Here is a 14125-nt window from a genome sequence, read left to right on the forward strand (position 1 = left end):
TGAGAAAGAATGCATTTCATATTTCCACTGCTGCTTGCTGGCATCCTCGCCTCTCTTTCTATTATTTATCTCTTTGTTTTCATTCAACTCCGGCCCTTTTGACGACGACGCAGCATGGCCCAGCGGACGCCGTGAGCATTATTGTATTAGTATTGAACTCCTCTTGATGAATCTCCGCAGAAAATTGAAACATTGCAGGATGGGGAGACTCGGGAGTTTGAGCTTGATGCATGGAGATAGATGAAGTATTGGATGGAATAATTTATGACGCGCTCTGCTCGCACCCTGCGGCTCGGCCAAGGAAGCGCATCGCTGACAACGCTGAGGTTAGCAGATCAAATCTCCAAGGGCTATCTGGCAAAACCAATGCGACGCCTTCTTGAGGCGACTAATTGAAGAGAGCGAACATCTTAAAAGGCGCCTTTGTAGCAGTTTATTGGTATGAAACCCAAGCTTACCACACATCAGGCTGGTTAAAAACGTGGTAAGTGGCTGATTGGGCTCCAGGCAATGAATCTGCTGATCAGCAGTTTTAGAAATGAGCTGTAAAAACAATACGGTCATCACAACAATGTTGCTTACAGATAGTTTAATGGCCTGAAAAAGACTAATTAATCGCTAAATCCCAAATGTGTTCTTAAATTGATGTCTTAAAATAAGAAAATACTGTTTGACTGACTAGATGCCGAAGCTCTACGATAATGAATCCTCCGCAACGGCCAGTGTTGCAGGGTACAATTGCTGATCAATTTGACTTTTTTTAAAATTAGGTTAATTTATTTTGATTATCTGCATTTATATGATTACTTAATTTGATTTAAAATGTGCAAAAGACAGGAATTCAGTGGTTTCTGAATGGCAAGCCAACAACAAGCATCCGTTGTACAGCACATGCAGCCGTAAAACCAGCTGGCCAAATGTCCCGGAACTCAGCTTGGATTGCTAGGTGACGGGTGGAACTCTGCTGGGGTTGCTAGGTAACGGGAGGAACTCTGCTGGGGTTGCTAGGTGATGGGCAGTGCCTACTGATTTGTTTTTAAAACAGCTTGTTTTGTCCACTAAACAACAAAAAACATTAACGTATTGCCAAAACCTACCTGGGTGTTCTTTTTAAGAACTTGGGTAGTTTTTAGAAGCAGCAGAGACCCAAATGGAAGAATAAAAACGTGCAAACTGTGAATTTTGCATAATACATCCCATTTAGTGGAATTGAAAATCTGGCGCTTTCTGCAGACTTTTCATTTAGCCACTTAAGCCTTTTTCTGTGTTCAGTAATTAAACTGCCTTTGTGTGGAAGAGGGGTGAGTTTAGCGCTGTGACTTGCAAGATCCACCAGGGGGACTCAGGAGCATTGAGTGCTTTTTTCTCACTCAATACAAGAGAGTGAGCGGAAGAGCAGTGATTTCATTTCTTGTGATCATTTCATAATTTTAAGGTAATTAATGGGGTAAGAATTGTAAGAGAATGAATGCTAGCCCTGTATGTATTTAGTTTGCTTTGCATCACAGAGAAATTTGTGTGGCGCTAATGTGCAGCGTGAAAAGTCTTCAGCTAACTAGTTTAGCTTTACTGCTAACGGCAGGAGGCCTCGTGTCCCGTTATGGCGTCTGGCAGTTTGATTTGTTTAAATAAGAATAATCCGCTGCCTACTAATTATTTCTGTACAGTTGGTACAAGTAATGTAAAACACTTGGTTTTGTTGAAAAATATAGTTTAAATAATTTGCAGTTAAAAAGATTACACAAAAATGATGGGATTATAATCTGCTCTCTTTGTCATGAGAATATTTTTGTTTTGTTGTCTGAAACACACTCGAGTGATTTTGTCTCCTGTGATCATTTCTCTTGCTATTTTCCTTCTTTTAAGGGCCAACACTACCATTTACACGTTTACACTAAAATCAGCTTTAGCTCCGTGTTAATGGCTGCTGACTGCTGAGAGAATCATGGGTTTTTCTGCGGGCTTGGGGGCGGTGGGGGTCCTTCCTTTTCCCTGCCTCGTCCATCGATCCAGCGTGACTCCGAAGGAGCCACACAAAAACCTCTTTCTATGATTTATGGGTTGTTGTCTCCAAGGGAACCAATGGAGACCCCAGCCTCCCTCTGTTTGGTGAGAAAAAGCACCCTGCCAGCTTCCCTTAGGCCTAAAACATAATATTATAGAACCACAGGAAAGGTGAAACAAGATGGGTAATAATTAACATTGCACATAACAGTTGAACTGTGAAGTTAATTTTCTACTGCAACCGGTGGAAATCCAAGACCATCCATCACTAACCTAGGGTGGTGAAACATAATATTTATAGGGTGGAAAGGTTACAGGGAGTATTATGTATTATATATGACTATGCACAGAGAAGGGAAAAGGCTTTAAAAACAGGACAGGATGCATCAGGCAGCTTGACAGGTTGGTTGCCCCTAGCAACCTGCAGAATTCATCACGATCTTTGGGTTTTTAAACCTGGAGTCAGCGATGGTGAGGCACAGATTCTTAGGGGAAGAATGTAAAATGTTGATGGAAAACTTCTATCTAAAAACTAAGTTTTGGTGCCAGTGTGTGGGGTTTGGTTCCCAACACAATAAAATGGACATTATAAAGTTGACTTAACTTAGAAATGAGTCAAAAAGGTATAAAAACGTAAAATTTTATGTTAAGTCGACTTGAGTTAATAATGTAAAAACTTAATTAAATAAGTTATTTTTTTATTTCTCTGGACTAATCATTGCTAAAAACAGGTCAACTTTATTGAAGTTGTAGCAACAGCTTTTATTAAGTATTTTGAAAAGTATGACAAGAGAGGATGTCAATACGCAAGCAGTTTTTGGGGCAACTGTTAAAGTAACACAAACTGAGAACGAGAACGAGGCTGCTAACTAGCTAGCCTCAAGTAGCACATATTTAAACCAGGATTCAGCGCATATAGCTGGTTACCAAATCATTCTCTGCCTTCTCTACTATAAATAACAAGTCATAGCAAGTCATGTGACTTCCTGTTTTCTAACTAGCTAATCTACTAATCTAGCTGTCCACTCAAAGAGGAATTTCCTCCATCTATAGCTTAAACCAACACACAGGAATATCCATTAAACCTTGGATTGTTTTCAAGAGGCAAATGGTTCCACTGCTTTTTATATCTGAACCTTTTGTGTGTTACTTTGTTAAAATTACACACAGATTTCTAGATGTATCCTCATGGTATCCTGCAGGTACTCACAGTAGACCAACTCTAAGTCCAAGAAAACAAAACATAAGATCATGTTAGTAGGAAAGGGGAGCTAATAAAACCTCAGTGAATGTTGCTGAAATTTAGCAGACTTTTAATACATTTTGTGCATCAGCAGGAATGATCCTTGTTTAAAATAAATAGTACATCGACAGTCTAATGCAAAACCAGTAAGGTATAAAGAAGCTATTAAGATCTTATAAAGTATTTTTCCAAACTGGTTTTGACTTCGAGTTGCTGTAAATGGTGGAAATTCACCTTTGAACAGGCTCCAGTCTAATTAGCTATTAGCTTCACAGCTAGGGCGTTAGCTTGACTCCCTTATTAGCGTCTTTATTATTCTCAGAACTGAAGAATACTTTTCGTGCTACCTACTGCAGGTAAAATGCTTCTTTTATGGTACTTCAAAACAACTTAACTGTATTTTTAAATCAGATGATTCTAAAGTATAAATAATGTTTTATTTTTCAAATGTGCTAAGAAAATATTGGCATTAAGGCATTAATGTTATATGTTAAAAATATAACATTAAAATCTTTTTCCAGAGGAAACAGTAGCAACCGATGAATTAAATCTTTAACTGTTGTAATCTCACCAACACATTCATGCACGAGTGGGATGGAATTGGAAATAATAAAAACACACGGCTTTCTTTATAACATTTGTTAAACATTTAAGTATTAGATAAAGAGTCATGAGTAATTGCCAAATGATACCAAACACGTTTATCTATAAGCAAGCATGCATTCGTGTCAGTGTTCCACTTTTTTCCCTTTTGCAACGACGGCAGCATTAAGAAGTAATTCTGCAGGATTAATCCACTTAAAACTGGAGGAGATTTTAAAGGATTCTGGTTAAAGGGTGCCCTAAAAAAGGAAAGGAGGATTCAAAACGAACCTCCGGAGGCTGGAAACGATGAAAAGAAGCAAATAAAAACTGGAGCATACTCAATGTATATGTGTCATTATGCAACAAGCTCAGATTTATACTGCCCAAAACCTGATGTTATCTTTGCTCCCCTAATCCAATTTACCAAAGTCCCTGCACTGCAAAAACACAACACATTACCTAGTATTTTTGTTCTAGCTTCTAGCGCAAAATCTTAGCGAACTTGAAATAAGACAAAACTAATTTACAAGTAAATTTTCTGGAGTTCAATATTGATTAAAGGCCAGATTATTTCACTTATAACAAAACATTTTTCCCACAAGTGAAACAATTTGCAAGTGGAACTAATACGTGACTGACACGACGCTGTCATGAAGGAGGCTTCATAATTATTCATCACTGTTGTCAGGAAATAATGACACTTTTAATGCAATTTTGCATTGTAATTATTTACCAAATAAGAAAGTTGACACTTAAAATAGACTTTAATTGGAAGTTTTAATGCCACTTTGCATTAAAAGTGTCATTATATACTGAATAAGACAAAGTTGGCAGTTAAAATACTTTTTTTGGTAGTTTTAATGCAACTTTGCATTAAAAGTGTAATTTTTTAACCTAATAAGGCAAAGTTGGCAGTTTTAATGCATGCTTTAATGCAACTTTGCATTAAAAGTGTAATTATTTACCAAATAAGACAAAGTGGACATTTAAAATAGACTTTTATTGAAAGTTTTAATGTAACTTTGCATTAAAAATGTCATTATTTACCAAATAACACTTCTGAAAAAGTGCTACTGCTAGTTTTTGTCTTATTTTGAATATACTAAGGTATTTGCACTATAAACTAGACACAAAATACTTTGTAAGATTCTGTGTTTTTGCAGTCTATGTCCTCCTCTCAGCATGAGCTGCAAACAAAATATTCAGAACAAGAGTGGAAAAAGAGGCAGAAAACAAAGAGATTAACCTGCACACACCACACTAATAATGAATTCTGGCGCCACTCAGGATGCTCCGTGAAAACTGAAACTCCATGCAAATAAATTTCCACAGTCAGAATCTGCTTTACATCTGTGTGACATTTCCACCAACAGGACAGGATGTAAGCAAGCTGCTGGTACAGTATGTACCGTATGCGTCCCTGTATGTGTTATTTCACATTTCGTCTCAGACAACGGGGAGGAAGAAGTGTGTGTGTGTGCGTGTGTGTGTGTGTGCGTGCGTGCGTGCGTGTGTGTGTGAGAGAGAGAGATGTGATGCGTGGCGTCGTTGTGCTGTTTGAGAAGCTGAGAGTGGCCGTGACGAGGTGTTGAGGGCTGCAGTGTTGGAGAGGAGAGGGGGAGACGACGCGTTAGAGCTGTCAGGAGACGCGAGAGCAGAAACTTGGGAGTGAGGGAATGTTCAGAGTTCGTTATGACACACAAACCAACCACTTCAAGAAAGGAAGTAAACAGGACAGCGTGGAAATGGTCTTGAATTGGACCAATTTACTTCTTGGCCAAAGTCCTGAGATGGATTTTGCCGGAATTTCAAATGTATTCCTCTCAGTCTTCGTTTCTGGACTTTGACTGGGCCATTTTAATGCCTAATTCTGAGCAATTTCTTTCCACACTGCAAAAATACAAAATCCTAGGTATTTTTTCTAGTGCAAATATCTAAGCACACCTGAAATAAGACAAAACATACAAGACACTTTTTAGCAAGATATAGTAGCCAATAATTCCTTAAAGAATAATGTAAAACTGACCTTTTTTAAACTTTATATCATGTTATAATGTTACTCCCTCATCAAAAACCAGCATGTTTCAGAAATACTTAAATCTCCATGGCAACCATTCAGCTGTGCAAAACGCCTGGTTAAGCTCCGCCTTCGAGACGCAGCTCCCCCTCAGAGCGGCAGCTCCTGAGCTTCCGCCTCCCCCACGCAGCTCCTTCAGACTAGCCAGCAGCAGTTAGCAAACACCTGGTGGAGCTGAGTAAAAGCTGAGCTCATTATAGCAGCTACTTCTCAGTGAATCGCTGATAAAAAAAAAAAAAGAAAAGAAAAGAAAAACTTGTTAAAGGGTTGATAGAGGAGCGATGTGATGAGTTTTAGAAAGAGCAGGAGTTTTTATGGAGACAGAAGCTCAATGTCAAGGCATTAAATGACAACGTAAAATTAGTTTTAAGTCATATTTTATATATTTAGCATTTTTGTAGCAACGGAAGTTAATATAGTTACTTAATTTTGCAGTAAAACTCAAAAACACATAAAAGAGATAGATTTTTAAAAAGTACTAGTTCTGCTTTGGTTCAGATTCTTTTACTTATGAGTACTTTTTCACCAAAATTAAGGAATTAGTCAATTAAAACAAGACCCTTTCTCTTCCAGAAAAGTTACTTGTAAACAAGTTTTGTCTTATTTCAAGTGTAGTAAAACATTTGCACTAGAAACTAACACTTGGTAAGATTTTGTGTTTTTGCAGTGTAGTTCTGGTTGAGTGTTTAACTTTGTTGCCCTGTTTGAATATAAACATCCGCCCCAGATAAACGTCTGAATACCAGATGTATTTTAGCTACAAGCTTCATGTTGTATCCGTGCGGATCAGAAACTTCCCCCAGCATGATGATGCCACCACGGTTTTTTAGTTTGAGCACATCTGTAATGAAAACACGACCAGAGATGTGTAGAGACACAACACCTTGGGTTTGGCTTGCAGAGCAAAATGTATACAAACAGAGAAAGGTTTTGATATGGCAGTCACCCAGGGCGGCTTTACAAAGGGGTGGAGCGCCCAAGAAATAGAAAACAAAATAATTATTTATTTTTTAGGGTATAACAGACAATTATCTGGCAGAAGGAAAACAGAATCAGTTATTTTTTGTATTTCTATGTTTGTATAACTCTCTGCAATAACAGATATTTGACAGATTATTTCCTTCGTAAAATTGACTCTCAGGTCAAACGCTGCTTGTTCAGCCTGCAAAATCTGCAGCAGGATTCCTGCAGACTTACAGAAAGCTTTGTGTAGCTCATACAGGAGATAAGGAAGAAGCATCAAATTCCTAACATGTTATCAAACATGCTGCGCTGCAAGACGGAGCGCTGATGGAAGCTGGGAGACTTCTTATCGGTTCCACTGAAGAAAAATAAACATTTTTCCTTTTTATTGCTTTCACCGCGAGTTGTGGCTAGGCAAACAGAAATCTCCATAGAATCAGCAAAAAAAAAAAAAAAAAAAAAGGGTTCATGCCACCAAAAAATGAGATAAAAGTCAAATATTTTTCCTCATAAATCACCTGCAGACTCCAGAGGAGTCAGATGAGCCATTATTCAGTCATCAGCTTGTTTCAGACGCCCTCCAACAGAACCAAAGCAGATTAAGAGTCTCAGAACAACGTTCATCACGTCTCATAAGTAAAAACACAACTTACTGATTTTGTTTGCAATTTATCATTTGTGTTTTTCTGTTTTTGCAATAAAATTTGGTTAGCACTCACTGGAAGAAGTGATATTGTGCATAAATAGAGCGCAACTGTTGGAAAAAGCCAAAATAAATGTAAATAATAAATAGGTGAGGTTAAAAAAAGGAAAAAGAAAAGGAATATCAGAGCTACTGGTGTGTTTCTTTGCTGAATGTCTTCCCAACAAAGCAGCTCCTGTTAGCGATGTTATGATGGGTTTTGTCCTGGGATTGGATTAGGGAAATTAAGACTCCAGTAACTTTCTGTCAAACTGTGTAAAACAATCTCCTTCTGTTCTTAAAACACATTAAAAAAAAGCAAAACACAGACTTTTTGCTGTAATATAAGAGGAAATACTGAAAACAAAGCAGCGATAAAGGAATCTCTAAAGATTCTGGCAACACTGAAAAGATTGGTTCTTAAAAAATATCTTTATTCTGCAATTGCAGCTGCGATCCAGATGTTTACTGGATTTGTGTAAATAAACTACAGGGTTTCTGAAAACTCGAAAACAAATTGTAGTTTTGGGTCTAAATTAAAAAAAAAACTTTAATGGATCTCATTTTAAAAAAGACAAAAAATCTAGAAAAAAATTAAACATCGTATTACCTTAACCTCTTTTAATTGAAAATTTGCCTCTAATCACTTTCTGATCTTAATCAAACCGAATGCCTGTTGATGCATATTCCACACATACCAGTAATTAAACACTTTGCTGCCATCTAGTGGCTGGAGGATTCCTCAAACATGCTTGACGTGGGTAACTAGCAAACTAAAACTCAACATTTGTGTCTATCGTATGAGCCATCCATCCATCCATCCATTCATCCATTTTCTTTACACCCTTGTCCCTCAGTGGGGTCGGGAGGGTTGCTGGTGCCCATCTCCAGCTAATGTTGGGGGCGAGAGGCGGGGTCACCCTGGACAGGTCACCAGTCTGTCACAGGGCAACACAGAGACACACAACCATGCACACACACATTCACACCTAGGGGCAATTTGGAGAGGCCAATCAACCTGACAGTCATGTTTTTGGACTGTGGGAGGAAACCGGAGTACCTGGAGAAAACCCACCATGCACAGGGAGAACATGCAAACTCCATGCAGAGAGACCCCAGGCCGGGAATCGAACCCAGAACCTTCTTGCTGCAAGGCAACAGTTCTACCAACTGCGCCACTGTGCAGCCGTATTAATAATTAACAATCGCGTCTGAATTTATCATCTACTCAAAAACACAATAAAAGCTTTTATTATAAACATGTAGATTAATTTGAGCAGAAATTAATATTTATTTTGAGTAAAATATAAGCACATCTGATTAAAGGTCAGTCAGATATTCTAGTTTCAGCTCGTCTAATTTCTTAAATGTGGAAATAAGTTGCTTTTTATTCTGTATTTCCTTTTATTTTTAGTTTAACTATGAAGTCTTTTCTTCTTTTAATGCTGTTGCATTAAAATTCAAATAAAACTAAACAGAAACTAAAAGACTATCCTGATTTATCAAAAATGCTGACATGAAACAGATAATAAACCTTTAGAGAACAAGCGGCCTGTTTTAAAAGACGGCCTACTTATTATCTTCTTAAACAAATAGTCAAGAAAAAGTTACATAAAATATGAGGACAACTGAAGTTTTACAGAACTTGAATGTTAAGACTTTTCAGATTATTCTCCGTTTGAATCCTCACATATGGCCAGAAAGTAAGAAACTGAAAAATGCAACCTTTCACCAAACCTGAACTCCAGCAGGACAACAAACATTTTCCTTGTGGAAGTCGTCATGGAGACATTTTGACTTTATTTAAAAGCCTGCTTCTCAAAACGCACACAGAGCTGCTACCTGTGCAGCCAGCATGAATTATTGATGATTTCTCATGCCAGAAAAGTACATTTTGCAGAATGATCTTATATCGTAACCCTTAAAGAGAAATTGGAATAATATGAAATATGTAAATCAAGTCAAAGCTGTAGAAAAACAAAGAGCAGAAATCAACCAGAAACCTCTGATTGCCGTAGCTCTTATGATTTCTGATTAAATGCATCGTTAGACAGAAATCACAGTTAAATCACTTTTTGTTTTTCACAGTGAAAAACCAACATTTGCTCTTAAAATGAGAAAAATTTCCCTCAGCCAGCTGACTGACAGTGTGCAGCAACTGCAGAATTAGACTTCGGTTAATCTGCCACCTTACCTGCATCTCCTTAAAAGTAGAAAGTCACAGAAAAAAGTAGAAGTCACAGAAATTATTGGGAAATTTTAGAAGATATGAAACTGAACTTTTTTTTTGTTTTCTATTTTAAGCATGCACTTTAAAAAAAACACAAAAATAGTGCCATTTTTACCTGTTTCTGTTCATTTGAGCAGCTTTTTCATTCAAACTCCAAACATAAGTGACAGAAAATGCTAAAAACATTTAACTGGACAACTACTGTCAGCATTAGCATTAGCATTGTGATCACCTTTATATTGATTTGATTTATATTGATGGCATATTTACCAATAGGTGGTAATAATGCCTTCAGATGTACATATTCTACCTTTAAAGTCTGAAAAGGTCTCGTCTACAAACGAGTTTTGAACAAACAAAATCTTCCAGACCAAAAAAGAGAGAGAGGTCTGTTTTCTCTACCAAAAAATTGATGACGAAAATGTATTTCCTTGTGTATCTAGAAGAATTTTGTAAGTTTGGAAAGCTTGAAAGGCACAGACACAAGAACCGGAGCGTAAACGCTCAGTAACACAAACCCATTTGTTCTTTTCTCCACCAACGCCGTCACGTCACAGAGCCAACTTACCGTCCTCTGTGGGCACGTAGATGTTGAGGTAGAGGCAATCCTCGCTCTGGTTCTGGATGTATCCCGCCGCCACGTCCAGGTTATCCGTGAACCAAACCGGAAGCATAATCTCCGGCAGAACGCCGTGGACGTTCTGAGGGCAAACGGGGGCAAACTGGGTGGCGTTGCGGATCTCCTGCCAGGACCCCGGCGCCTCCGGCGGCTGGAACCGCCGATCTCCGATGGGCGCCGTGGCGTAGGGAACTCCAAGGTACTGCTCTACCGGGCCTAAAATCTCATTGTTCAGGTCCTTCTTGACGCCTCTCAGCTTGCCGTAGTTGGTGCTGACTATGGGATGCTTCGAAGGGTCCATTCTCTGGCAAGAGGCCAGGCTGAAAAACAAGACGAGGCTCAGCGCCGTCATGAGGCAGCAGTCTGTCACGAAGCTGAAGGGTCTGGTCCTGGGCGACAAACCCCGCCGACTCTGTTTACTCAGAGTTAGTGGAAGGTTGTTCATGGCTGGAGTCAAAGGGCTCAGCCACCTGCTTCTAGTCTGTTCTGTCGGCTCGGTCCGGCGGTGAGGAGCGAAAACCATAACAGGATAAAACACCAAAGTCAGACGGACTCTTCAATCAGCGCCAGGCAGAAGGTAAGACGTTGCTTTGGCCCTCGGTGTGAGATCCAGGTCAGTGGTGAAACTGATTAGAGGCGATCCAAAACACTTCTCCAGGCATGGTTCTGTTGCGTTCCATGCCTGTCCTTCTCCCGCTGTCCGGATAATTGGGTTGATGAAGGACTCTGCAGAGTGAGACAAAGGAACGGGAGGAAGAAAAGCAGATGAGAGTGTTTTCCAGGCACACAGTGTCATTTTATAGTAACTAGGTTAACTTCAGTTGCTATAAAAACACTATATATCAAATATGACTTAGAAGAAGTTTGACTTTGTAATTTAACACCTTGAAATTGGGACTCTGTCTCTTTAAAAGCTCCTGCTCCTTCTAAAACTCACGACATGCCTCCTCTATTAACCCTTTAACAACATTTTTACCGTGTTTCACTAAGACGCAGCTCATGTCATGATCTCAGCTGATGCAGAGGATCCACCAGGTGTTTGCTAATTACTGCTGGCTAGTCTGAAGGAGCTGCTCAGAGGCTTGGAAACTGCAGCTCAGAGGAGGAGCTGCTTCTCGAAGGCGGGGCTAGGTCCACCCAGGTGTTTTGCACAGCTGAATGGTTGCCATGGCGATTAGAGGTTTTCTCAAGCATTCATGAAAGAACAAAAGCAAAACTCCAGGTATGTTTTTGATGAGGTAATACCATTATAGCATGATGTAAAGCTCAAAAAAGTCAAGTTTACATAAAACTGCCCTTTTAAATCACAGATGAAACTAAAAATATTTTCAGTTTTTTTCCATTTTAACTGAGGAAAAACGCTACGAAACCAGAAGACTTTCTAAATCTAGAGACGGCACTAAGCAGATCAAGCAAAAGGGGACATTTATCATGGAGATTAACATGTTGAGGTTTGGTTGACATCCATTTTTTTTTTTTACAACCTTTAAAATGTCTCATTTCTCACTTTACTATGCTGCCCCATTCAATGTGGAGATTACCCATTATAGACACATTTTAGCGTTAGCTTGGATTTAGACGGAAATATCTTCATCTATACGCTTAAGAACATCAGAGTAAGACAGATGTCTCCTGGATACCGTGAGGGATGAAGCTCTTATTCCACCAGAATCTGAAGAAAATGGCAGTAATTCAATATCAATCATCGTTTTAAACCAGAGAAGTCGAGCGTGGCGAATCGATTCATCTGTCCGTTCGGTTAGCTTAAGATCTGAAGCACAGATCGCTGATGCCTCATTAAGTTGTTCTTGTCTATTTTCGTTAAAAACCTCATTCAAACACCTGCACTGTAAAAAGAAAACAAGAAAAAATTGTTCATTTGTTACCAATAATCAAAGTAAATATGTTACATTTATTCAGTTAAACACACATAAATTAAKTAAGTTTGATAAACTTAATTAAAATTAGCTTGATTTTTTTTAAGTTGGAGATAAAGTTTATTTTTTTAGTGCATGACCTGTCAAAGTTAGACAAAAATCAGCCTGATTTAAGCTTGTGTTTTAATTTAAACATACTTATTATTCATTATTTAGCTGATAATTTAGTTTTTATGTCCAACAAAAACTGAAACTGAAACTGTGCTTGATTTATTTGCTTTGGGGTTCGTAAGTTAAAGAAACAATTTTACTCGTTTTGTTACACTAAGCACTTTCCACAATTATTGTTTAAGAAAAAATATATGATAATATTGATCGTATTAATTTTAGAGGGGTGGGGAAGAAAAAACTAAACTGCTCCCACTACAGTTTAAAAATATAATAACAATAACAACAACAACAACAATAATAATAATAATAATAATAATAATAATAATAATACATATTTCTGTATATATGTTCATCTGAATTAATCAAAGACAATATCTTCCAAACTTTTGCTTTCTGACCAGATTCAGCTTAAATTTCAAATGTACATTTAGATGAAAGAATCCATATAAAACACATTATTAGAGGATTTATTTCCACTCAATCCACTCAGTTTATTTCACTATCAGGACGTCTTTATTTTTCCCTTGTAACATAATCAGAACTTCGTGATGCTTTAAATCCACATATCTGCCATATTTTGCTGCTGAACCAGGATCTGGACATGTCCGTCCTAAGCTGGTGTGACCTGTATGGGGGCCAAATCCTCCCCGGTTGATCTGTGTTTAACATGGCCGCGCACTCCTCCATATTACACGCAAATCTCCAGGGAGAGCCGACGCCGTCCAGAGCCACTTCGCCCGTCCTCCGCTAACGACTCGGCTGCTGATGATTCCTGGATTTTTTTTGCGGTTATTAATTTCCTGGAGGCTTTAGGGTTTGCCTTTGCAGATAAAGTACAGTAGAGATGAAAGGACGGCGAGCAGAGGCTGGAGATTAGGGCGATCCTTTCACTGCCCAGTAAGGTCAAAGGTCAATAATGTGCTCCGATAAGCAGCTTATAAGAGGCGGGGCATTTTTCTGGCTGAGCGCAGACAGAAGTCGGATGCATTTGGTAAGCCTTAACTGACCCACAGATGAATGAGAGCCCACTCGTAGTAGCACAACCATTCATGCAATCTGAAGTGGAAATGTTCAAATCCTCACGTAACAGAACCGGAGTCAATAAAAGGACGAGGCACGGCAGAGATTACGCCAGCAGAACATGACCGAACAGGACCGTCCAGGTCGGGCCCCTAAAAAGACCTTTCCCACATTTTGCCACACTGTAGTGCTAAACCTCAATGAATCTCTCAAAAGATGAAAATAACGTAACAAAGTTTTAATTTGGGGAAGATGTTTTTATTTACATTTAATAAAATAAACCATGTGAGGAAATATTCATGGGTTTCTCGCCGATCAGTGGAAAAACCTTTGTGCTGATGAGGTTGGAATGCCTCTTTACCATCACCCTGATCTTTTGCTCCATATTTTCTTCATCGCATGTGAATCAGCTCTCTGGCTTCAAAACCGAACCACTTCCCCTGACTTTGGTCAGATTTTAGCTTCTGGAAAAATGGTTTCCAATGTTTGTACTGATGCTTATTAAGGTTCATTATTTCTGTCTGAACTATTAAAACAGGCCAGCAGATTTAGAGAAGGATGAAAGTATTTGTGGGTGTTTGTGATGATTTTCACCATTATTGACAAAGTGAATTTTGTAGATGGAATAAAACGTAATAAACCAGATTAATTTTG

General features: G+C 38.6%; 1 protein-coding gene across 4 annotated transcripts in view; it reads right to left on the reverse strand.

The window, feature by feature from the left end:
- Positions 1-14125, reverse strand: part of nlgn2a (neuroligin 2a) — a 248474-nt gene that overhangs the window by 137204 nt on the left and 97145 nt on the right. For all 4 annotated transcript variants that reach the window (XM_008435581.2, XM_008435578.2, XM_008435580.2 and 1 more), the window contains exon 3: positions 10353-11129. In XM_008435581.2, coding sequence (XP_008433803.1) covers positions 10353-10926 — 574 coding nt within the window. In that variant the 5' untranslated portion in view covers positions 10927-11129. The remainder of the gene's footprint in view (positions 1-10352; positions 11130-14125) is intronic.

This window comes from Poecilia reticulata, linkage group LG18, assembly GCF_000633615.1.
Source record: "Poecilia reticulata strain Guanapo linkage group LG18, Guppy_female_1.0+MT, whole genome shotgun sequence".
Lineage (NCBI taxonomy): Eukaryota > Metazoa > Chordata > Actinopteri > Cyprinodontiformes > Poeciliidae > Poecilia > Poecilia reticulata.